The sequence below is a fragment of the Erithacus rubecula genome (assembly GCF_903797595.1).
Source record: "Erithacus rubecula genome assembly, chromosome: 17".
Classification (NCBI taxonomy): Eukaryota; Metazoa; Chordata; class Aves; order Passeriformes; family Muscicapidae; genus Erithacus; species Erithacus rubecula.
The window spans coordinates 6,343,476-6,368,799 of NC_136669.1; the positions used below are offsets into that span (position 1 = coordinate 6,343,476).

General features: G+C 51.4%; 1 protein-coding gene across 10 annotated transcripts in view; it reads left to right on the forward strand.

The window, feature by feature from the left end:
- MPRIP (myosin phosphatase Rho interacting protein) overlaps positions 1-25,324 on the forward strand; it is a 72,949-nt gene that overhangs the window by 31,897 nt on the left and 15,728 nt on the right. For 4 of the 10 annotated variants that reach the window (XM_079320418.1, XM_079320421.1, XM_079320420.1 and 1 more), the window contains exons 5-15: positions 1,196-1,280; positions 4,668-4,878; positions 5,380-5,896; positions 11,706-11,847; positions 12,345-12,461; positions 14,582-14,638; positions 15,791-15,859; positions 16,084-16,173; positions 16,593-16,702; positions 20,952-21,531; positions 22,410-22,526. In XM_079320418.1, the coding sequence (XP_079176544.1) occupies positions 1,196-1,280; positions 4,668-4,878; positions 5,380-5,896; positions 11,706-11,847; positions 12,345-12,461; positions 14,582-14,638; positions 15,791-15,859; positions 16,084-16,173; positions 16,593-16,702; positions 20,952-21,531; positions 22,410-22,526 (2,095 nt within the window). The remainder of the gene's footprint in view (positions 1-1,195; positions 1,281-4,667; positions 4,879-5,379; positions 5,897-11,705; positions 11,848-12,344; positions 12,462-14,581; positions 14,639-15,790; positions 15,860-16,083; positions 16,174-16,592; positions 16,703-20,951; positions 21,532-22,409; positions 22,527-25,324) is intronic. The other 6 variants (XM_079320425.1, XM_079320427.1, XM_079320419.1 and 3 more) reach the window with 3 other exon arrangements.

Genomic DNA, 25,324 nt, shown 5'->3' on the forward strand with positions numbered 1-25,324 from the left:
CCCCAGTTCTGGCAGCAGCAGAGTCAGCACTTTCTACTGACATTTCTATTTCAAAGCCTTGTCTTCGGTTGTGACTCCCCTCATTTTGTAAATACTTTTTGAAATACATTTTTATACCAAGAGCTTGGGATTTTGACCAGATGAGTATTTTCATACATAGAAATTTCCTTGCCCTACTGAGACAAGTGAGCACAGGTGAACTTTGGGTTTCAAACTGTCCCTCCAGCCCCATTCACAGCAGTGTGGAGCTGGGATGCAGAGCCATGTGGGAATCAGAGCACAGGGGAGCAAGCTGCTCTCCTCGCTGGCAGGAGCAGTGCCTGTGCCCCAAACCATGGCCAGCCCCCATGGCCTGCTCTCTCCACCCTCTCCCCACGCTCTGGTTCCCAGCTCAGCCTTTGTTGCTGGTCCTGCCTGCTGTGGGAGGGAGAGGCATTGCAGAGTGAGGTGGGGCTGATTTATTGCTCATCAGCCCAGCGATGGGTTTTGAAGCAGTGTGTTTGCTCCTGAGTGCAGGCATTAATCATCCCCCAGCAGTCCCACTCTGGGGCTGAGCCAGGCTGGTTTCGTTTGCAGTTGCAGCACGACAGGAAGGTTTCCCTGGCTGGGGGAGAATTTGTTTTACGTTCATTCTGTGCTTCTGGCGTTTATTGCTTAACCAAACCCCACTTGATGTGGTCATCTCCGGACACTCTACAGCAGCAGCGTGCAAAGCAGGGGGAGAGGGAAAGGGGAGCAGGGACATTTGGAGCAGGAATGTTTCCCAGTGGTTCAGGGATCCCTGTGGAGTTCTCAGAGATGCGGGGGCAGGTTGTCAGGCCACGGTGGGAGGACTCAGGACTCCTCAATGCCAAGTTCAAGCTGCTCTTCCTTGGACAAAAGCGCTTTGTCTGCAGTGTGAGGGTGTTGGCATCGCTCAAGGGGACGGTTCTGCTGGAGGCTCTGTCCCTCTCCACTCTCTTTCAGGATCCTTGAATCCCTGCCCCATGTCAGCCTTGGCTGTGGCCTCACTTTTGCAGAGAGCAAGGTTTGAGCCAAACCACCCTGGGATAGTCCCTACTCTCCTGTTTTATTTTTCCCCCAGGAGCTGGTTGGGATGGTTTCTGGGTATTGTTCACCAAGCTGACCCTGACCAGGTCAGCATCACTCCTGTCCCTGTGGCACAGACCTCACCTTCTGCTTTCTCTGCATGCAGGTGGCTGGAGATGCTGATCGTCTATCCCAGGACAAACAAGCAAAATCAGAAGAAGAAGAGGAAGGTAGAGCCCCCAACTCCCCAGGTAACCCAGGGACACACACACACTGTCACCCAGTCCCTTGCCTCCCTCAAGGGCCATGGCCTTGCTCTGGTCCTGAACTAGATCCCCCCAAGCCATTGGGATCAACAGCCCTCTGATGCTGCCTGTGTGGAGGGTGAGAGCTGGGGCAAACCAGGGCAGCAGATCAGTGTGAATTAATTCCTGCTCATCACTTCAGGGTCACACACTCCTGCTTTCCCAGCTGCTTTGGGGCCACGTTTTGCCCCCTGTGTGCTGTTTTGTGGTGCCACCCCTGCACACAATCCTGGAAGTGGCCACAAAGCCACATGGTCCCCATGGGGCTCTAGGGAGAGGTGCTGTTCATGGGCCATTTCGTCAGAAACAGGATGAAATTCCATCGGGCTCCAGTTACTCCCTTTGAGATGACCCCAGAGATAATGGGAATGAAAGGAAAATACTAAAGGCCAGGGCCAGGCTGGGAGCTCCGGGGGCCGGAGCTGGGCTCTCCAGGGACCCAGCAGTGGCTTCGTGCTCACTTTGACTATAAATGGTAAAAAGTGGGGCCGGCCTGACTCACTCGTTCCTGCCTGGCTCCCACGTGGCTGGAATGGGGGACAATCCCACAGATGGGGAACATGACCCCAAGGCCACCCTCGTCCCTCGCCAGGGCTGAGAACAGCCGTGTCCCTGAGGCTGCCTGACCTCTGGGCACACGTCCCACTGCCACAGGGGGCTGGCTGGGAGGGCTCCTCTGGCCGTGCTGGGGACCAAAACCAGCATCAGGGCTCCCCTGAGCCTTGGTCAGGGCTCCCCTGAGCCTTGGTTTTCAGGTCCTCTTTGATGAAGTTCCAAGGATGGCCCTGGTGCAAACTGGGCAGCGGATGGGTTTTGTACAGTGTTTGTTTGAATAAGTTTTCATCACTCCTCTGGATAAAGATGTTCTGGGCATTGGGAAAAAATTTAGTGGGAAGATGATCTTTTTTTGCACACCAAGCTGTAAGTCTGAGCCACCCCTTGCCTCAGAGCCTGAACAACCCTTCAAGTGCTGGCTCTGGTGATGCTCCAGGGAAGATGCCTCCTCCCTTCATGTTATGAGTTGTCAATCCTCAATTCCCAAGAAAAGGACTGTTGCATTTGGGGCACCCCAGGGAGTGGATGCAGCAGGACAGGGATGCTCACCCTGGCTGGGGTGCTCCACTAAACCCAGGCTGGGTTCAGGAGGGGACGGGGTGGAGATGAGAAGAGGCGCAGAGCCAGAAAAACATCATTCTGGGTTACATTTCATCACCATGGCAACTTCTTGGAAACCGTACAGGATCTGAGCTCCTGAGCACCAAATAAGGGAAGCAGCTGTGGGAAGGATGCTGGCTCCCCGTGGGCAGATGGGCTCCCCAGGTGCTTGGGGATAGGGACCAGGGACCCTTGTGGCACACTGCCCTCTTGTTTTGGGACAGACACCCTGTCTTGCTTGCTACCTCCTTCCAGTCTCTCCATCCCATAGCTTCCAGCCCCATGGTGCTGGAAAAAGTCAAATTCATTTTGCAAAACCAACCTCCATGTGGGAACTGCTGCTGGATGGATGCTGTGCTGTGTCAGGCACTTAGGAGCAACCTGCAAAGGCAAAAGCAGCATCTTTCCTCTGTCTCCTAGATCCTGCTGATGCAGGTGGCTGGTCCAGAGAAGGGAGGAGGATGCTGAGGAGAAAATAAGCACCAATTTCTCTTCTGTGAAATGGGCTCTCCTGAAGTTGGCTGCTGTTCAGCTTGTTCTCCATATGCTGGTGCAGAAAGCTTGTACTCTTCCTAAAGATGGCCACACAATAATCAGACAGTAGATCATGTCTTAGAACTGCTGGGGGGTGGGTGGGCACCTTTGTGATATTAAAAAAAAACAATTGGATATTTCTGCTTTTTTTCACTCTCACATAGTTTTTGTTTGCCTGTGGTAGAGCTAAGTTAGGTTACAGCTGGATGCTTCTGGAGCATCAAGGTCATTTCTGACTCCCCCCATCATTTTGCATCATCCCTCTGCAAAATCCCCAGGGTGGGAGCAATGCAGGGAATACCACTCCTGCTGCAGATTTTTTGGACAGGGAGTGTTAGGTGTTTTCACTTTGCTTTGCAAGCAGGTTGCAGTTTTAGGGGGAGAAGGCAGGTTTCTCCTGCAGCTTTTGCTGTGCTCCAGCAGAGAGGTGCAGGCAGCAGCAGAGACTGGAATGCCTGTGCCTGCCTGCTGCCCATGGGAACTCGAGGCAGGGTTTGGGGCTGAAAGGTGGGATTTGAGGCTCTGCCCTGGGTTTGCACAGGGGTGTGGCAGGCTCAGCTAAGCAGAGCGTGCCCAGACACACCTTGTGCAACTGGAGGCTGGTTTTGCTGATTTTGGTGCATTCTGCCTTTTGGAGTTGTTCATACCCCTGAGCAGCAGAGAGTTAATGTCTCTGCTCCTCACAGACTCCTTTTTGGCCCACATCTCTGCCTAATTAAATACATATCTACAAATAATTACATGGGGGTGTGTGTAAGAGATATATCAAGATTTATATCCTGAGCTAGTGATTAGCTCTGGGCTTGGATCAATGAAGGAGGGTGCAGGGGACCTTGGAGATTGGCCTGATCCTCTTCTTGAGCAGGGTCCCCTTGAGCAGGATGCCTGTGAACTCTGGATCATTTACCTCCAACACTGCATTCCTTTAGTGTGAAATTTCCCAAGGGGATTTTTTTTTTTTAAATTGAGGTCATTTGCTGCTTGTCATGGCTGTGTGTGGAGCCAGGACCCACTCCCTGGGAGTTCCCTGGTGGCTCCAGCACAGCCCTGCAGATGCCAGTGGAGGTGCAGGGCTAAAACTCACCTGATGTGGGAGGGGGGGATAGAGAGGGTGCTCTTTGCAGCCCTTGTTCCCAGCTTTCAGTTACCAGTTTGTGCATTTCTGTATTCCCCCCTGCTCTGTGGAAAGGGAATAAGCAGCTGGAAAACTTCCCACAGTCCAAAGGGGAGTTAATTGTCATTGATTTATTGGTGGCTTTAAGAAAAATAATCTGTGAATGCAGAAGCTTAATATGACAACAGCAAAACATCTGCTAATGAACAAAGCCAAGGAAGGAGTTGGGAAAGCTGCTGCCTCTTCTGGGTCACGTTCTGGACCTGGGCTGGCTGGGCTGTGGCCACCAAAGGGACATCATCCATCATCTGATGGACTCCAGAGCTCCTTGGTAGCAGAGAAGCACTGAAGATGATGGGGATTGTTTTAAAAAGGTGTAAAGCACTGACACATGTCACTGTCCTGCTGGGATGTGTCGTGGGCAGCACCCAAGCTATGTGGAACTCACACCTCAGGGCCAAGCCCTTGGGGACCCTGAGTGTGGAGCTGGGGCAAACTCTCTAACTTCCTGTGTCTCCTGGCTTCTTTAGGAGCCTGGTCCTGCTAAGATGGCTGTGACCAGCAGCAACATTCCCAGTGCTGAGAAGGTCCCTGCCACCAAGTCCACGCTGTGGCAGGAAGAAATGAGGGGCAAAGACCAAGCAGATGGTGGCAGTGGCATTGGCCCAGCCCAGAGCCCCATGCAAGGCCAGGCTGGGGCTGCCAGCTCCATGAAGGATCCCGTGCTGGACAGCAAGGAAGGTGAGAGATGGGGATGCCAGCATTGGTGTAACATTGTGGTGGTCATGCCATTGTTCTCCCTGGAACAGTGGGGACTGGGGACAGGTCACAGTGCTGGGGACATTTCCCTTATCTTCCCACTCAGATGGGGAATGTTTTCTGCAGTGAGGTGTCTGTTGCCTTGCACCCATGGAGCTGTGGACAGGGATGGAAACAGATGCAGCACTGTGACTGCAACTGCCCGTTTCTTGGTTTGAAAGTTCAGATCTTTCACCTCTACAAACCTGGCCCAGGGGTTGGATCAGCATCCCCAGTTCCCTGCAGACTATCCCACCATCTCCATGGCCATGAGGGCTGGACTGAGTAGAAAAGCCAAGGGTGCAGGAGGTAGCACTACATGGGGCTGGTGCCCAGACAAGCTTTGCTCTCACACCTGCCTCTGTCCTGGGTGGAATCAGAGTGTTTCTCTAAAAAGCAGTACTTGGACTTGAAACTAAGCAGGGTGACTCCTCTGTCCCTTAGAGGAGAGCTCCATGAACGGAGACCGGATAGACTGCGGGCGGAAGACGCGTGTCGAGAGCGGCTACTTTTCCTTGGAGAAGACCAAACAAGACTCCAAGCTGGAAGAGCAGCAACTACCACCCCCACCAAGCCCACCCAGCCCCAGCACCCCGAACAACAGGTACAGTTATCCCAAATCGCCCTCACAGGAGCATGCCCAGCCCTTTCCTTCCCCAGGTATCCGATCAGGCGACCGAATGATTCACAGCTTCTCTCTGAACTCCTTGGACTCGAAGAGCAGTTGCCCCATGCACAAGGACTCCAGCAGCAGAGATGTAGGAAGGGGAGCTGAGAAATCGGGGCGTCCCCTTTCTTTTAAAGCCAGCCGGCAGTACACCACCCTGGCCGACGTTCCCAAGGCCATTAGGATCAGTAATCGTGAGGCCTTCCAGGTGGAGAGGAAGCGGCTAGAGCGGAGAACCCGGGCTCGTAGCCCTGGGAGAGAAGAAGTTGCCCGGCTCTTTGGGAATGAAAGAAGGTAAGGGATGAGGGGCTCATCTCCTTGCATGCTTCCAGCAGTGAGGTTGTGTCCCCAGCGCAGCCTGGATGGAGCAGGTGCAATTTGCTGGGTGGAGCCTCTTTGTTTTTTTCAGTGCTCCTGGGTTTAAGGGTGCCCATCATGCTAAACACGTGGTGGGATGTGTTTGATAGTGGTACTGGGCAGGTGTCACCCTGCCTGGCTGCTTGGGAGATATAGGATGATTTGGGTTGGAAGAGACCTTAAAGTTCATCCAGTTCCATGCTCTGCCATGGGCAGGGACATCTTCCACTATCCCAGGTTGTTCCAAGGCCTGTCCAATCGGGCCTTGGACACTTCCAGGGATGGGGCAGCCACAGCTTCTGTGGGCAACCTGTACCAGTGCCTCCCCACCCTCACAGGAAAGAATGTCTTCGTCCTGTTTAATCTAACCCTACCCTGGTGCTGGGTGGTGTTGGATGCCCACATTGCCATCAAGCCCACCCTGCTGGCCCCTCCCAGCACAGCACAGGCTGGCAGCCAGCACCATTAATTAGGTTAGCTCTCCTAATGGCGTTAGTGCCAGGTGCCTTACGCAACTGCCTAATGAGCTGAGAGAGGTTTCAAAATGTCACGGCATTAATCTGGGAGAGGAGAGGAGAGGAGAGAGAGGTGGGTGCAGTGCCAAAGCAGGGCTCAGCAGGCTGAAAAACAGCTTAGTGTGGAGGAGGACGGGGAGAGCGTCCGCAGCGCGCGCCGGTGCCCTGCGGGCGAGGCCAAGGACGGGCTCCACTCGCCCTGGGAGAGACACATTTGTGCAGTGAGGGCAGTGGAGCAAACTGGGAGACAGGCCCCGGGCGAGAGGGACGCCTGCCAGTCTGATTTTCCTGCCCTGGTTCTCCTCCGGGCATGTTCTCTCTCGCACAGTTTCTGTAGGAGCTTCTCCTCTGGTTCTTCCCAGCCCCTGAAGGATTGTTTTCCAGACTGGCTTCCGAGAGCCGGGAGCAGGTCTGGGATGTGCAGCACAGCCTTGTGCTGGTGCCATCAGTCAGCAGGAGGATCCCAAACCTGGCCCAGTGTGTGCAGGGAGTGCTGGGCTGGGAATAAATGAGGGAAGCTTGGGTTTGGCTTTGTCTGCTTTGGAAATTGGCTTTTCCCCAGGATGGAGGAGGAGGAGGATACCACCTTGGCCATCCTGGCTGGGGACAGGGCTGAGAAAAGCTGGTGGCTCTGGTTTCAAGCTGAGCTGGTGCTGCCTGTGGGTGACATTGTGTCCCTGCTATGTTTGCTTGCACAGGATGCCCTGGCCAGTGCCTGTCCCCAGCATGACAGAACAGTGCATTCCTCCAGTGCCAGCAGTCCTTTGGCATCCTGCAGCACTGGGATCATCCTGCACAGAGTTGGGGAGCAGAATTATAACAGATAATGGGGCCTGGGAGAGGGCATTGCTGCCAGAGTCTGTCCTTTTTTAATGTCAGCCCCACTCATTGCCTGCTGGTGGGTGCCTTTTCCCAGGGAAAGTCAGTTTTTCCCAGCCTGGCTTGGGCTGTTAACAGTTTTGTTTGCTTTATCAGTATTGGCAGCAATTCTCCTGTGTCAGCCCAGGACTTTTATCAGAGCAGAATGGATGCAGGGAAATGAGCAGGAGCTGCACCAGGTGCAGGGGTCTTGCTGCCCACAGGGCTGAACCTGGTCCAACTTTTGGGAGGGGGGTAATGGCAGAGAGAAGGGGGAGAGGTCCCCACCTGCCAGAGGGTTTGGCTGTGGATCACAGCCCATGGTGCTGGAGGAATGTGCCATGAGCAGGGATGGCTCAGTGGGTGTTCAGGGATGGGCACGTTCGTGTTCTCCTCTAGTAACCTGGGAATTGGCCGGTGCAGCTGGTGTGGGTGGAGAGCCCTGTGTCCTGGAGCTGGGACAGTTGGAGCTCAGTGGACTCAACAGGGCACAGAGACACTGTCCAGCATTGCACCAGAGAATTAACATTTCCCAAACCCTGCTCAGCTTGGCTTGGCTGTTTTTTAAACTTGAGTTTATTTAGTCCCCACATCCCTCTCGTTTTTCTCCTCCGAGCTCAGACAAAAGAGAGTTTGAGGTTGGGCAGATACAACAACAACTGATTTCCATACTGTGGGGTTGGCTTTTCCCCCCTAGTTTAACACCATTTGTAATAATCCTTCTCAGTAACCCACTAACATGTCTGGGAACACTTGTCCCATGCCAAGCCCACAGGCACCAGCCAGGCATTTTGCAGATCTGCCCTTCAGTGCAGCCAAATTAACTCCCTCAGATTCTGTTGGTATTTTCAGCTCTTCCTCCCATTTTTTGCATAAATCAGAGCAGGAGTCTGAGCTGTGGATGGAAAAGAATAATTTTAGGTACCCAGTGTTGCATCCTGAGTGCCACACCTGCAGGCTTAGCTCCAGATAAAGCCATTTGCTGAGGCTTCCCATCCTATTTCCTTATCACATAAATATTACATGATTTAAGTCCACAAATTTTTTGTGTTGACCATTTATACCTGACACTGCCTCCACACCCCATGCAGACGTCTGAGCTTGCAGCCACTCAGAACCAGGAATCAGGAAACAGGAGATAATCTTCACAGTTTTGGCAGAGCAGCAGAGTACGAGTTCCCTCTGCTGGCACGTGGCAGGATGGGGCTGCAGCACCCACCAGGATGTCACACAGGGCTGGGGGACTGGGATTGAGGCCAGAGAGGTCGAGCCATCTCCAGTCTCCCCTCTCAGACCCATCCCTAGGGCAGAAAGAAACCCCATGGATGAATCTCGAGGTGTTGCACACAAAAATCAGCTGAAAAGAGGTGCAGGAATATCTTCAGACAGCAGTCCCCATGTCCCAGAGGGACTCTGCAGCTCCAGGGATAAAACTCTGCACATCTCAGGATTTCTGTTTGACAAACTTGGCTTTTTGTGCACAGTTCCAGGGGTGCAGCCTGGAAAACCACAGCTTTCCCGGTTGACCCCGTGTTCTTCTCACACTGGCAAGAGTTCACAGTGGTGTCAGCCAGCTCTGCTGTGGGAGTGTAGTCAAGGGCTGAGGTGTATTTCTAGCATCAATTAATAGCAGAATTGCCTGAAATTGCTTAAAAGACTTTTCTTGCTCAAATTCCTTCTCTGGAGTTTCTTAAGGTGTAAAGCTCTGCTCTGAATTCTGTTTCTCCCCATACAGAGGAGTGCCTGCTCTCCCTAATACAGGTTTTTTTCTCTTGTAAAGCTATCCTCATCATTCTTATGGACCTCTTGGGAAATTCCTCTTCCTTTTCCTGACACTCACTATCTTTCTTGATGCTAAATAATGAATGAATCCAATAAAAACAAAGCCCTTTCTTCCAATCAAAGAAAATCACTTTAATGACAGCTCGTGCTGGTCTTTTGAGCTTTCCTTCCCACTGCACACCCCCTCCACTAACAGCTGAGATCTGCAGCCTGGGTTTAGTGGCCTGGAAAAGATTAACAGCCTGCATGGCCAAGGAATTCCTTGGGATGAGCTTTTTTAGTTGAAAAGCACTAAATGGCACCGCAGCTTTTAAAAAGCTTTTCCATACCTGTCCCAGCCTTGTTTTGTCCACACAGAGCTGCTGCGTGGAGGGAGCAGCTCTATCCAACACGTGGGGAGGGGAGGAGAGTCCTTCCTTCCCAGTCCTTCCAGGATCTCTGGCAGTAACCTCTCTGAAATGTTGATCTAATGGGGGAAAAAAATGATTCTTTCCTGTAATCCGGATGATATTAACCCTTGGGGCTGTGATTTGGTTGCAGTGATTTATTTTTCTCCTTCCTTTTTCAATGACAAATGACTGGAATGATTTTGATTTTGTTTTGTATGTAGATGCAGATATATAATTTCCTCTTCTGTTCATTCATTTTCCAGCCTTGTTTTCTTCCAGGTCTTGTTGCTCTCCACCTTCTCCTGCTGTGTTGCTGTGTGACGTGTCCACCTTTACTTCGCCTGCTTCGCTACCATCTCATCTCAATCTCAAGCCGTAGAACAACCTGGTGGTGCAGCCCCTTTCATGAGAAATCAACCTGCTTTTGATTTTGTTTTTATGGTTTTGTTGTTTTTTTGGTTTTTCTTTTGTTTTGGTTGGGTTTTTGTTCTTTTATTTTTCCTCTTGATTTGTTTTTCTTCAGACTTCACCTAATAGGGAACAATGTTAATTCATGGATCTTTTCCTCCCTCCTGAACTGAGACTCAGAGAAGGCTGGGCCAGTATAAAAAGAGTTAAAAAAATGTGGGTCCAAAGCAATTCCCTGTCTGTCAGTGAACAGAACTTGGATTTATGCTCCACAGCCTATGTCAGGCATCTCATGAGCAGAACATCCCAGGGAAATCGGGAGCTCTGCCCGAGCTGGGGATCTGCCCACTCCCAGTTTGCAAACTGGGAGGCACCAGGGGCTGAACAGATGACCCCTAAAAGCAGCAAAGATCTTTAAATTTATAAAGCAATGTCTTCCCCACAAATTTTATCTCTTCCTCTTTGTTTGTGTCCTGGCAGCCTGGCTCTGAGCAGCAGTGGGGGGCTGTAGCCCCCCAGGGGATGGGATGTGCTCAGACTGGTTGTCTCATTTATAGTATTTGGTGCAAATATTGGTTGAAAACTGAACATCTCATTATTTTTGAACCCTTAACCTGCTGTTCCTCTTTGTGGGAAGTATTAAAAATGTTTTTATTTCGGATAACCTGTTCTCCCTCATGTGGTTGCCTTTGTGATTTTCATGCACGTGAGAGGCTCACACAGAGCAAGCAGCCCCAAGTTTAGATGGGGCACGTATGGGTCCAAATTTTGTGTCAAGAAACCACCTGGACAGAGCTTCTTGGGGAGGTTTGAAATGGAACTTTAAGGCAGGTGCTGGTGGTGGGTTATTGCTTTATATTCCCAGTTTGTGGTTGAAGACCTGAGGCTGATATTTTCCTGAACCCCTGGAAATGCAGACTTAGACATGAGCAGGTTCTTTGGAAATTACTCTCCTGTGGGTGAACAAGCAGCTTCTCAAACAGCATTTCTAATTCCACCTGTTTGCTTGTCCTTAAGAGAATCCCATTTGGGTTTGATCCAGGGTTAGCTCCTGCTCCATCTACGTTTCTTCATAGTTCTCCATCCTCAGAGACACAAGTGCCACGGTGCAATGAGCCACCAAGGCAGTGTCTGAGAGCCCAGGTTGTGCCCCCTGATGTCCAGACTGGATTTTCAGCCCAGTTAAGAGGAAGGAAAGGCCCCAGGTTCTTCAGGGGGTGCCCTGCTGTGGTGCTCCTCATCTCCTCACACCCTTTCACCTGGTGCATCCTGTGAGCCAGAGCCGTGGTCTGGGGGCACCTATGGACACCCTTTGCTCCATGCAATCCTGTGGCTGTTCCCTGTGTGTGGCTGAGTTTTCAGAATGTTCCTGTTGCAGTGAACACACTGGGGGACCCAGAACCACCCATTACCTCTGCACCCCAGCTTAATCTGACATGTCAGTGGTCTGGGGAGCAATTGAGAGCCCCAGTGCTAGAGCCAAAAATTCACAAATAAAAAGTTATTGCTGGTTTTGTGAGGGGTTCCTAGTTGCTAGAAGAAGATACTCAGTGTAGAGCTGAATAATGTGAGGTATTTCCCCACTTTATGAGTAAAATGATGTCAGATCAGGGTTTTTACCCTGAATTTGACCACGCTGGAGCTCACAGAAAAACAGGGACCAAAATCCAGGTGTGCGTGAACTCTGGGTCGAGCAATTCTGCGACCTTAAATTTGTGAGGTTGTACAGCTCCACACAGTTGCTGCTCTCGTGTTTAAACATCTCTGGTTTCCCCTTTTGTCTCTGTTTTGCAGGAGATCCCAGGTGATTGAGAAGTTCGAGGCACTAGATATTGAGAACGCGGAGCACATGGAAACCAACGCGTCGGGCGCCGCTGCCCTGTCCAGCGAGACGCGGCAGGGCAGGAGTGAGAAGAGAGTTTTCCCACGGAAACGGGTAAGATGCTCAGCCAAATTCTCCTGGAAGATGAAACCTGGAATTCTTCAGCCCAGGATAGAGGGTTCACCTACAGGGTTTGTCCCTGCATGTGGATTTGGAGTCGCAGGCAGCTCTTGGAGGAGCCAAATCTTGGTGTGTGCTCAATCCGTGCAAATTTTCCTGCTCTGCTCCCTTAGCCCAGGTGCAGATAAGAGTAGAAAATCAGGTTGCCTCCTTTCTCCATAATATAAAGGGAAACTTCATGTCTGGTATGGCAGCACACATCAGAATAGGGTGAAGTAACAAAAGAAACAGGTTTGAGAGCCCCAGATATGCTTGGATATAATGGGAACAAATTAATGCCTGAAAGGACAAAAAAATGTATTGTCAAGGAAATGACACTTGTTCTGAGCCTGAGATGCCCCTTAAATAAAGCAGATTTTTATGCCATGAGCCAAGAGAGCAGGACTCTGTCCTAGTTCCTGCACTGATCTGGGCTAATGCTGTTCACATAGGACTTCACTTGTGAAGGAGCAGCCGTGGGCTCCATCCTGGACGTGTCTGCGTCACCTCTGTCCCCACACCGCCGGGCAAAGTCGCTGGACAGGAGGTCCACAGAGTCCTCTATGACGGTGAGCACCAGGGCCATGGCCCCTGCCTTGGGGGAGGACTGAGAGGCCCTTCCCAGAAGGTCCCACAAAAACTGGACTGTTGCTGCTTTCCTCACAGCCAGCACACAGGATGTGGGATACACTCAGACTTGGAGCAGGTTCAGGGACCTGAATCAGGTGGGAAGGGCCACACTGTTGGCCTGTTGCAGAAATAAAAACTCAGAGTCTTGTCAGGAGCATTTTTCTTTAAAGTGCAGCAGCATCTTGGAAAGCTGACGCTGTTGTTATTTTCCCTGGAATACCCCATTTCCTCAATGCTTTGTGTGGTGTGTCAAACACTCATGCTGTAGGTCACCCTAGAAGTGCTGGGGTCATCTCAGCTGGCCAGAGCCCTTCTTTGCCCCATGGTATCCCCCCAGCAGAGGCTGCAGCAGAGCATTTCCAGCTCACAGAGGGTCAGTCCAGTTTCTGGACTTGGAGCAGCTGCTGTGTCATGACTGTGGTATTTTCATAGGATCACAGAATGCCAGAATGGTTGGGATGGAAGGGACCTTAAAGATCATCTTGTTCCAACTCCCCTGCCAGGGGCAGGGACACAGACTAGGCAGAGCAAACATGTCCCAGTTTTCCAGTGCCATTTCCTTGATGTTTATGCAGTTGGAAGTCGGTGTGAGTGGGATGAAGGCTGCAAGGAAGGGCTGAACCTTCCCTCCTGAGCTTTCCTCCCTTTGCATATTTCAAATGCTCACCAGACCTGGAGGCAAACAGTACAGAATAAACACAAAGTGCTCTCCTCTCCCTCACCACCCTTCTGTAGGAACAAAATAAATACACTTGCTAATCTCTCAAATAGATTACAGAGCTACTGTAAATACAAGTTGCATTTTTTGTGGATGGACAGCTTCTTTTCAAGGACTTATCAGAAAAATGCAGTAGCTTGGTGTTTCTGGAGCTTTTCCTGTAGACCTGTACAGCCACAAGAGTGATTTTTAAGTTCTTGGTGGGAATAAAAAGTGGAAGAAGTGCATATGAAGTGGCAATGCACATTATCTACTGAAAGGAAGAAATTAATAAGTTTAGATTAGATATTAGGAATAAATTCTTCCCTGGGAAGGTGATGAAGCACTGGCACAGGTTTCCCAGAGAAGCTGTGGCTGCCCCTGGTTCCCTGGAAGTGTTCAAGGCCACATTAGATTGGGTTTGGAGCAGCCTGGAATAGTGAAAATTGTACTTGCCTATGGCAGGAGGTGGAACAGGATGATTTTACTGTTCCTTCCAACCCAAACATTCTGTAATTCAATTCTTTACTTTCCCTTGTGTTTCTGTGGAGCAGGACTGGGTTCCCACCACCATGGGATCACTCAAATGTGGGATGTGCTGCCCCACAGGTTTGGTTGAATAGATTCCCAGACCCAATTTCCACTGCTGCTCTTGCTGTAACCCATTTCAGAGGCTGCAGCTGGATTTCACACACTGCTGTCCTTTCCTCCTCCACTCTGCAGCACGTGGAGCAGCTGGAGGAGCTCAGCCTCGGGGGAGTGAAAGCATTTCCACCACATCCTTCCCTGCACACAGGCAGGGCTGGGAGGAGGGGCTGGCAGCAGCTATCCCACGCTGTCCTGCTTGCTTTTTTCAGGAATTCAACATCCCCATGCACCCACACTGAAGGAAAAAGCAGGTGTCATTTGGGTGGTGCAGGGCTCAGATTCCCTGTATTTCCAGCCTTGGGAACTCGGCCTGTTTTGAACCCTGCAGCCTTGCATCAATAGCACATAGTTTTTCATTCAAAATATATAATAGAGGGTAAAACTGCCTGAAGTCTTGCTAATTCTTTGTTTATCCTTTCTCTGTAATGCTGGTGTAACAGTAGGAAATTGCAGGATAAATTGTAGGAATGGAACAGCCTGAATAAACTGTGCAGAGGTCTCTGTTCCTCGTAGGAGCAAACAGCCACCACACAGTGTAATGATTCAGTTTGGGCTAGATGATCTTCAAAGGGCCCTTCCAACCCAAACTATACTATGAATTTAACTATTGTTGGTCTCTGTTATTGCTCTTCTGTGTTTTTATCAGCACACTGCTGTTGCCTTGTGGGCACAGACACTTCCTTCCTCTCCTGATCCCTGTCTCCTTTCTTCCAGCCTGACCTGCTGAACTTCAAGAAGGGCTGGTTGACAAAGCAATATGAGGATGGGCAGGTGAGTCAGTGTCAGTGTTTGGTGCTGTGGTCAGTCCTGGCTTCTGGCAGCTCACTCTAACATCCTGGCTGTGCATGGAGCAGCTTTCAGTGCTGATGGAGCCCCAGTGTCCTGGGTAGATCAGTATTGGGCTTCTCTAGAAGTGGGAATTGCTGGTGCTCTGTCCTGGAGAGGTTTCACAGGTGGATATCACATCATGGGTTTCTAGGGAGCCAGGGCAGCTTGGATGGCAGCACTGGTCTCATGTTCCTGTTCCATATTTATTAGTCTCGTCTCCCTTGCGACCCAGCGACCTCTTTGGTGTCAGAAATGAGGCTCAGGTAAAGTCTCCTGAGTGCCAGGGAAACTACAATAAATAAATAGATAAATGGCTCTGAGGGAAGCAGCTGGTGCCACTTTCCTGCTGCCAGTTCCCAAAGGGATGCAGGATGCTCTGCTCTATTGGAGCCTTAGGAGTGGGCACTGGTGCTGAGGCAGCATGGATGGCCCTGGCTGTTTGCAAACCACCCCTTCCCTGGATTTCCTTCCCTCTACTCAGCTGTAAGGGAAAATGAGAGCAATTTGCCTGTGGCTGTGGGTGGCCCAGGCTCTGCTGTGAGTACCCCTGGGTCCAAGGACACATCCATAGACAGCCAAAGGGGAATTGGCAGCTGGAGTGAGTGCTTTATTGACTGAAAACTGCCTTGGGTGAGCCTGTTCTGGAAGCATTCAGGAGGCAGATTTGTATAGAGCAAGGGCCAGGAATAGACTCCCAACTCAGTTCCTAGGTACTGCAGATAAATCATAAATGTTTTACTACTTTTTTTTTTGTGCTGAAAAGGCTTTAAGTGCAGTCCCTAAAAGCCTCGTCTTGCAGTGGAGCTAATGGGGAGGCTGTGACTGCCCTGTGGCTCTCGTGGTGTCACTGTCACGTGCAGGGTCTGGTATTCTGCAGGGTGGCAGCAAACCATCACTGTCCCTTGCCCTGCTGCCTGTTTGGGTCTCCCCTTTCCCGTGGAGGGGCCTTGATGAAGCCACGTGTGGAGCAGGGTGGGACAGGCATTGAGCTATCTCCTGCAGGGGTCTCTGCCACTCGACCTGTGATGAGCAGCTATGAATGAAGTGGTGGGGAAGGAGCAGGATTGTGACTGCTCCATCTTTGTTGTTTCCTAGTGGAAGAAGCACTGGTTTGTGCTGACTGACCAGAGCCTGAGATACTACCGGGATTCAGTGGCAGAGGAGGTAAGTGGCTCCTGTCAGTGTTCAGCCCATTACAGGGCAGCTCCTGATGCTCTCAAACTGACCCTGGGCAGGTCCCTGCCTCCCTCAGTGCCCCCATTCCCAGATGCCAAAATCCTGGTGCCCCTTCAGGGCTTTGTGCTTCTCGTGTGCTGTGCCTCCCTGTGAGCCCACCATGCTTTGGGGCTGCAAAGCTTTGTTGCTTATTTTACCTCTTCTCTCTGCAGGCAGCTGACCTGGATGGAGAAATCGATTTATCCACGTGCTACGATGTCACTGAGTACCCAGTTCAGCGGAACTACGGCTTCCAGATCCATGTAAGGACAACATGGGGAGAAGGAAGAGTCCAGCTGCAGGACAGCTGATGGGGATGCTTGTCCATGACAAGGGGAATATCTCCCCAAACATGCAAGAGAGGTCACTCAGCATCGCCCTGCAGTGCTCCAGAGAGCTGATCCCTTGGGTTTGAGAGCCAGTTTTTTGGCTGTCAGAAAGGGAAGGTTTTGTCACAGCCTTAGGGGCTCACCTATGGCAGAATCAGCCTGATTGCAGATAAATTCTAATTCCCACAGGGAGTGTGCTGGGGGACAGAGGGGCTGGGTTTGACCTCTGTGTGGTCAGCAAGCAATGCCCTAGCACTGGGGGCTTTGGGCTGGGTTCAGGGTGGTCTTGGGGAGTTGGGAAGCTGCTGGTGGGTGCAGTCACCTGCTCTGAGCTGTTCTTTCTCTCTCTGTAGACAAAGGAAGGGGAGTTCACCCTCTCTGCCATGACATCGGGCATCCGCCGCAACTGGATCCAGACCATCATGAAACACGTTCGCCCCACCACTGCTCCTGATGTGACAAGGTAAGGGGGGCCTGCAGCAGCCCCTGCAGCTGTGTGGTTTGCTGTGCAGGAGTAACTCGTCCTTCATCCCTTTTCTTTCCTCTTTCTGAGCCTGTCTCTTCCTGGAAGCTGCAGCTCTTTCTCACGTCTCTCTGTGCTTAATTTGGATACATTTTGTGGGGACGCTGATATGCCGAGTTCTTCTTACGCGTGCAGATTTCCAAGAGGGTTGAAAATGTGGTTTTAATTTGTGCATAGGAATATGAAATACTGTTTCTATATCAAGGCTCCTCTGGATTCCCACCAGGTATTGTGAAACCACTTGGATTCAGTTGTGTTGGGTTCACCCTTTCCTCTGGCTACTGTTCAGCACGAGCTGCCCAGCCTCTTTATGGGTCACAGCAGCAGCAGCCCAGGGTTCAGTTTAGAAACTGTTTGGTTCTGATCTATTTTAAACTCCAGCCAGGAAATCATCTTCTCTCCTCTTCTGATCTTCCAGAGAGCTGCTGCAGCTCGTCCCCCTCAAGCTGTAGTAAAGCTGGTGTGTCCTCCTGCCTCAGTGCCAGAGGAAGGGGACCTCGTGCATCACAGAGTACCTTCTGTGGGCACTTCTGGCTCTGTGTACAGGGTGTTTGGCCTCCTCACAGCTGTCTGTGCTGGCCACACTCGTACAGGCCCCCTCTTACAAACTGTGTGGACATGGCTGCACCACTAACTCTGTCTCCTGTCCTTACTGTAACTGCAGCCAGCAGGTTTCTGCCAGGTTTGTCCCTGTGTTGATGGAATGGCTCTTCTCACTCAGTGCTGTTGATCTGGAGATCCTCCAGCCTCTCCTTTCCCATCCTGCTTAGCTCTCAGACACTGTTTTCCCAGCCCTTCTCAAGCTCTGGTGGATCTCACAGGGGTCTCGGGGAAACCACCTCTCTCCTCACTCCTGTGTATATGTTTGATTTCCATGCAATCCCAGGAAAAACTTCTCTTTGAAACTATCCGTGCTGAAGCCCAGGTTGGAAAACTGTGTTCTCTCCTGTATTAACGTTCTGTGGTTTGTATATCTTGTGATTCACTGCATGCTTCTCCTTTTCTGCACCTCAGATGGGAAGTCCTGCAGTTTCCATTTATTTTTCTTTCTTTTCTTCCCCCCTTCCTTTTTTTTTTTTTTTTCCTTTTAATAAAAGCCAGAGAGAAGGGAAGAAGCAACCTGGTCTTGACCCTTGATTTCCCCACACTGGTATCTTCCGATGTGACTAGATACGAAGATGAAGACCAAGGAAATTAGAGGGGACCTCTCTGCCTTTAAAAAGTATTTATGGTTGCTCACAGGTTACTGCAGCACGATGTGCTCACTGTCTGCAGCTGCTCTGAGCCCACACAAAGTGGTTTCACTTGGCTTTCCCTCTGAGAGGGTCCAGATGCAGGTCCTGGTTGGGCAGTAACTTGTTACAAACAGTCTGAAGCAATCCTGAGCTGGGAGAAGGGAATGATGAGTGTGCTTCTGTTGTTTCCCACCCTGCTGGTGTTGGATGGGGTAGAGGCTGGTGTGGATTAGTCACCTTGCTGAGGAGTCCTGTGCTGTGTGTGCAGCAGGGCTGTGTTCACCAGTGCCTGCCTGGCAGCAGTGTGGGGTATCCCAGCCCATCCCACCTGCTTTTGGGATGTCATTGCACTCCACACCCAGGAAGCAGCAGGTGAAAGGGGCTGCTGGAAGGCTGAAGGACAAACTGCCCAAGGCTGAGCGTGGAGGGGTGCCAGCTGTTGGCACAGTGTGGCCAGGGGCAGGAGGGTGTTGTGCTCGGTGTGCTGGGAGGGCAGTGGTGGGCACCCACCCCCAGGGATGGTCCCACCCCACACACTCCTGCAGCCCTTGGCTGTGTCTCATTAACATGTTGCTGTGGCTCCACCCAGCCAAACACTCCTTGTTTTGGTTTCTTGGGCCCTAATGATGGTTTACATTGCTGCATGTGTCAGCACCCAGCATGGGGAGCAGATGCTGCACTGCACCCTGCCCTCAGCAGCACCCTGCAATCTGCAGAGGCACTAATTACAGTCTGCTAATGATGATGGGGCAAATAGAAAATGCTCTCATGAACAGAAGTGGCTGTTTGAGACCTGGACCCATGTTGAGCTCACAGCCCTTGTGAGGCTGAGTGCCCCAGTGCTCCCCAGTTCCTGCAGCCTTTGTGAGCTTCTTGCCACAGCTTGCACCACTCCTACACACCCATCCCTATTAAAAAAACCTTTTCATTTTGACCTATAAACACCACTGGGAGACAAAGACCACCTCCTTTCTTTGTGATATGAATTAATTTCATTAGTGTGGTGGAGGAGATGTGAAATGGTTGAGCAGAATTAATAGCTATGGGGCATTTGCAGAAGATTAAATGAGAAACTTTGGGTCAACCTTCTGAGTGTCTTCACTTCGTTCCCAGCAGCCATCCTCCTGCTCTCTGACCCACATCCTGTGCCCTTTGGAAAGCAGCAGAGGAGAAATGAGTTCATGAGAGATGTCACCTCTAGAAATGCCAAGATTCTTCCACGTGGGATTTAGAGCAGCAAAATTTCTGTGTCCTAACACCATATGGCAGGCTCCAGGACCCCCATTTCTTTCCTAACACTTCTCCATTTTAAGACTGAATCTCATCCCTGCTTTACTTTAAAATGCAGCTGTAATCACTAACTGACTCCAGATTGAGAGCCTGGCTTTGGAGTCATGCAGTATCATGGGTGAGGAGCAGTGACATTTCATCGTCGTGCCTTCTGGGTTTATTTTATTAGCTGCAAGTGACAGCACTGAAGAAGGAATTATCTCTGAGCTGGTTTTAGCCTGTAACTACCAGAGTCTCTCAAAACCCAGCTCTACTGAGCCTGTGGTTTGCTGCTGGATGACAGTGCATCGGAAGATACTAGCCCATGCAGAGCCATCTCTTCTGCTCCATCCTTTGTTTTGGGCTGTGCACATCCATGAGGTTGTTGCCTGGGGTGTGTTTTTGAGGTGGGAGGAGCTGTGATGCTGCTGTTGCTGCTGCTGCTGCTGTTCCTGATCACTGCAGTCCCCATGCATGAGGTGCCATGGGGCAGAGCCTGTAGTGAAGGGCACAGTGAGCTGTTCTCCAGCTCTTGCAGAAAGCTTGTTGAGTCTCTGCTGGAGACTGGGGATGCTGTGGTTGTATTGGAAGCTGGAGAGTCAGGAGTCATTCTGAGCAGCAGGACTGCACCTTGGGAGGAAGCTTTTGGACCTTTGGGTAGCAGAGGGAGTTCAGCAAGTGCCCACTACTCCCTTGGGACAGGCTTCCTCCTCAGACTTAGCATACTGCTGTTTTCTGGTTAATTTTGATCTGCATGTTGCAGGGCTGGCATGTCTGTATTTAATAAGCTAATACTGCATTATGGATTATGTAGGTTAGAAATGGTAATGCCTTCCCGTATTAACTTCCCCTGCTTGATGAGTATGTCTCCCCCCTCAACCCACCACCCTCTAACTCAGCACTAAAAATCATTCCTTGCTTGAGAAATTGGTATTTTCAGTGATTTCCATGATGTGTTGAGTAATGTGCTCTCCTTGCTGCACTCACCCCTGCTTGTGTCAGGGGGGCTGCCCAGTGCCAGGAGGGGCTGCCCAGTGCCAGAGGGACTGGGGACTGCCCATGCTGCCTGCAGGGCTGGGTGCCCTGGGGAGGTCTGTGTTTTCAGTGCAGATAGTGACACGGAGTAGTTATGGACCCATTAATACTTTCTGAAGCTGAAGGGGAAGCTTACCCTTGTTTCCCAAGACTCAGAGCTGCTCTGTGCTTCTCCACCCCACAGCTCTGAAGCCAGCTTGGCTTTGGTGGGACTGGTGGCATCATTCCCACAACACATGACTATGGCCATGGCAGCAGGGGTGTGCATGGAGCCCCACAGCCTGGAGGAGCTGTTGGAACCTCTGACAGCACAGTCTGGGGTCGCTGCCTCAGCAATAGGTTGCTGCTTGGTCATGGTCACTGGCCCCAGTGTGGCTGCAAAGGAAGAACAAGGTTGGGATCAGTGCTGTCCCTGTGCCAGGGTGTCCAGGAGCAGCCAAGCTTGCACCAAGGCTTTGCACACCAGCACAACCTGGGGAAGGGCAGCAACAGCTCCTGCACCCGAGGGGAGCCGCAGGGGGCACCCACGTGGCATTGGCTTGGGCTTCCAGCAGCCCTTTTTCACTCGGCTCTTGGAGGCATGCATGGGAGCGCCTGGCTGTCTCCAGCACCCACTGACACTCTCCTTCACCCTCTCTCTGCCCTCGCAGCTCGCTGCCGGAAGAGAAAAGCAAAACAAGCTCTTCCTTCGAGACCGGCCCAAAGCCGAGCGAGAAGCCGGACGCGGAGCAAGCCGAGCCGGACACGGAGCAGAAACGGAGCCGTGCCCGCGAGCGCCGGCGAGAAGGACGCTCCAAGACCTTTGACTGGGCTGAATTCCGCCCCATCCAGCAGGCCCTGGTGCAGGAGCGTGCCAGCGCTGCAGACTCCTCCGGCAGCGGCTCGGCCGCCTTCCCCAGGGACAGCGGAGCCGCCGACGCCGACCCGGGAGAGCTGGAGCGGGAGCGCGCCCGGCGGCGCGAGGAGCGGCGCAAGCGCTTCGAGATGATCGATGCCGTGGACGGGGCAGGGCCAGAAGAGGCACTGAGGATGGAGGTGGACAGGATCCTGCCCGTGCCAGCAGACGTCAAACCGCAGAACGTCCACGTGGAGATCGAGCAGCGCTGGCACCAGGTGGAGACCACCCCGCTGCGGGAGGAGAAGCAGATCCCCATCACGCCCCTGCACCTCGCCGAGGACCGGGAAGAGGGGCTGGCGAAGCAGCACCTGACCACGCTGCTGGAGAAGGAGGTAAAGGGGTGTCTAGGGTGCAGGCTGCCTGCCAGAATGGCCTGAGATAGGCTTAAAAATAGCTGGAAATATTCCTCCTTCATAATAGCAACTTGTAGGGATGCTGTAGGTTCCTTGGGGAGCTGGCAGGGCAAAGATCTGCATCCATTCCTGTTGAGCTCTGCCAGCAGCTTTCAAGTTTCCCACAGCTGCAGAAAGGGCTGTTCTTATGGCCTGGCACTTCTTTACCCCTCCCAGCCAACACAGCCTGATTTGTGATGGTTGTAGCCAGCCTGTCTATGAAGAAATGGGTGCAATCAAGGTGTATTAACCAGACTACAAATTCAAGCTCCTAATCCTCTGTGCCTCTGCAGCTGTAGAGATTTGTGTCTGCAGTTATAAACTGCCTTGAGTTGCAGCACACACCACAAAGGTTGCTTTTTGTAGAGGCTACATCAAAGAGTCTTAAGATTTTTGGAAAAGAGTGGAGGAGACTCAGTTCACTTGGAAGAGTTCCGTGGCTGGGATTAAAAAGGTTGTTGTTAGTTGGGATTAAGGTGTATTAGTGGGAATGAAAGGGGTAACCTTTTCTTATGGAGTAACAGGAATATCACAGAGCTGAACTGGGCTGGGATTTGCCAGGGTCGTGCCTGGCACGAGCTGGTGCCGTTCATCCTTTGTCGCAGTGAGCTTTGCAAATTACACTATTGCATAAATAAGTTCTTTCAGAGGGGAGGGATTTTCCTGGCAAAATGAAATCCAGGTCCCAGCACAGAGCAGAGCAGCGCTGCCATCAGAAGCTCCGTTAATTCTGCTCTGTGTCCCTTCCGAAGCACTTGTTCCTTATGGCCGATCCCCTGCCCACTCCCTGGACTCTGTCTCTGTTCGTGTCCCTCCAGCTGGAGCAGAAGCAGAAGGAGGCCCTGGAGCTGCTGGAGCAGAACCGGCACCTGCAGGATCAGCTGAAAGTGGCTCTGGGCCGGGAGCAGAGCGCCCGGGAGGGCTACGTGTTGCAGGTAGGAGAGCAGGGAGGAGAGGGAGATCCATCTTCCCTGTGCCTGAGACATCCCTGCTGGGCTTCTGTCTGCACTGTTTGTGGGGATATCCTGGGTGACCACCACAAGAGATTTGACCTTCTTGCAAACGTGGCTAATTCTGTAGCATTACCAGAGATACTGCTCATGGAAACTTCTGATCTGGGATGGAATAGAAGGTGGCGTTCCCGTTAGCATTCCCAAGGGAAAACAAAACGGAGCCAAAACAGATGGGACCTCAGCAAAGTCTACCTACATCCCATACTGTGTTTTGCCTTTGCAACAGATGATTCCCTCTTTCTGTACCCCAGATATTCCCCTCAGGCAGTGGGATGCACACAAGGTTTCCAGGTATCCTATAGCCCACCAGTTGCTTCTGACTGGGGATTTTTTGTGCCCGTTACATGGGCAAGAACAGGACACTCAGATATGCACATTCCCTCCAGCCAGAGTGGGATTTACACTGGGATGACCTGTTGTCTTGGACCACTTTGGTAGTTTTTGGTACAATCTACAAGATTTCTCAGCAAAGCCTAGAAATGAGTTTTGGAGGATCTGGCAAAAGAGACGGGATGATCTTTGGAGAAGCCTTTCCTCCCTTCGTCCAAACAAAGCAGGTTTTTCACAGCTGTTGCTTTGGGAATATCCATGTCTGGAGGAAGTCGTGGCACCTGCAGGGCAGCTTCTGTCTGCTCTCAGGGGTCCATAGTCTTGTTCTGTGCAGGGGCAGCATTTTGACCTGCTCAGATCTACTTGACCAAACTGGCTGTGGATCAAAGTGGCCGTGCGTGGCCACACGCTGCGCTCCCATGGCAGCAAACCCAGTGTCGATGCCAAACCTTACATCCTTATTTCTCACAGGAAAATTTTCCCTGAAGAAGTTGCACAGGCAGTGGAGCCAGCCCAGGGAGGGGGACATCTTGCCTTCCTTGCCCATGATCTCCCAGGAGGAGTAATTAATTCATTTCTGGAGTCTCCGAGCTGACAGTGCCTGCTTGGAGGAGTTCCATTTTGACTTGGCAGAGCTGGAAGAGTAACTAACTCCCACTTCCCTGGGGCAGAGGCATCTGACCTCCCTTTGCCTGGAGCCTGGAAAAATCAGGAATGGGGTTAAAAAAGCTGGATGCTGAATCCATCATCAGATTGAAGGTGGCCACAGTGCCTCGATACGAGGAGGGGTGGCAAGAGAGGAAGCCTGCAGAGGCTGAGCTGCAGTGAGAAGTGACCCAAACTTGGACCTGGAAGTTGGAGAGGGTTTTGGGAAAGGTTGGAGGCTTTTGCCTGCTCCAATCTAATTGTTCTGGGGATTTCCCTTGTGTTTCCTGGGAGCCAGAGGGATTAAAGTGCTATTGTAGAAGGGAATAACCCCTCCAAACCCTGCTGGGTGGAGGGAGTGGAGCCGCTGGGGGAATTCTGCAGCCCCAGACTGCAGACAAACATCACAGGATTTTCTTGGACAAACCCTCTGAATGTCATGTGCCCCCTCTACCACCCCCCTGCCCCCTCCCAACCTTCATGCCTGGTTTTGGGGAGGTTCCTGCATTGTCTATGAGGAGGGCTGGTGGAGAAGCCTGACTGCTGCCAAGCCCATCCCTCCTGAGCTGCCTGGGAGGCACCAACCCCTCCTTGGCAGCGTGACCAGCCCTGCACAGACCCCAGGCACTGCCTGTTCCATTTGGCAGTGCTGAGCCACCCCTCCACTGCATGTGCCATGCACCAGAGCCTCTCCAGCCTCATGTAACCCCTCTCTTGCTCTGAGCTTCCTTGGGATGGGACACCCTAACCTTGATCCCTACTGGGAGGAACTCCAGGAGCTCCTGCTCCTGGCAGATGGGCTGGAGACATCCCCAGCTCCGGCCACTGTGGGTGGGAGGGGCACGCACTAACCTGTCCCGGGCGGATGTTCTTGCATGTTTTTGGTGTAAAGCATGAAATTTAACTTAACATAACTGAGTGTCACATCTGTGGGCTTTCCTTAATCAGCAACCAGAGTACAGCAAGGCAGGCCAAATTCCTAGGCTTAACGCTGTGCTTCTCTCGCCTCTTCCTGTCTGTGTATTTTTTTTTAAGATACATAATTTCTGTCGCCTTTTGCATGACGCTTTCTGTGAGTTTTCTCTTTGCATGCTCCATTGCTTTGGTTTGAATCTCACAAAGGTTGGTTTCTTTCATTTTTACATTCTCATCACACCTTTTCCTTCCCTCCATTTGTCGGGCTTTTTATTTTGTCCTTTGTTGGTCTATTTTATTTTGCAGGTAGAGAAATTAGATCCTCCCTAGCCCTAAGCTTTAGCATAACAACATCTCTCTCATGCAATGAGCAACCACTCAGTCCTGTTTGGCAGGCACAGAAATGACATCGCCACCACAATGGCTGGCCCTGTGTTTGGGTGGGATGTGATGTCATTTGCTGTCACCTCACTTTCTGTTGTTGCTTTTGGTCGGTGGACTGTATTACCTGAACTGTGCACTTTTTGTTTCACAACCAAACAAACAAACTTGCTAAAAAACAGCAGTTCCTTTCTCCTCCACCTTGTTCCATCTCCTCCTCCTTGTCATCCTTGGCATTTTCTTTTGTCTGTCTGTCTCCGTTTTACTGCTGGTGTTTCTTTTTCATTGTTTTTTTTATTCTGTTTGAGTTTGGGTTCATTTTTTTTTTCCATTTAGCCTGTTACTGTACAGCTGTTTTGATGTCGTGGTCAGTGTTTTCTGTTACTGGAAAGCAGTTGTCGCTCATTAAAAAAAAAAAAAAGTTGGTTAAACAAACCAAATTGTGCCAA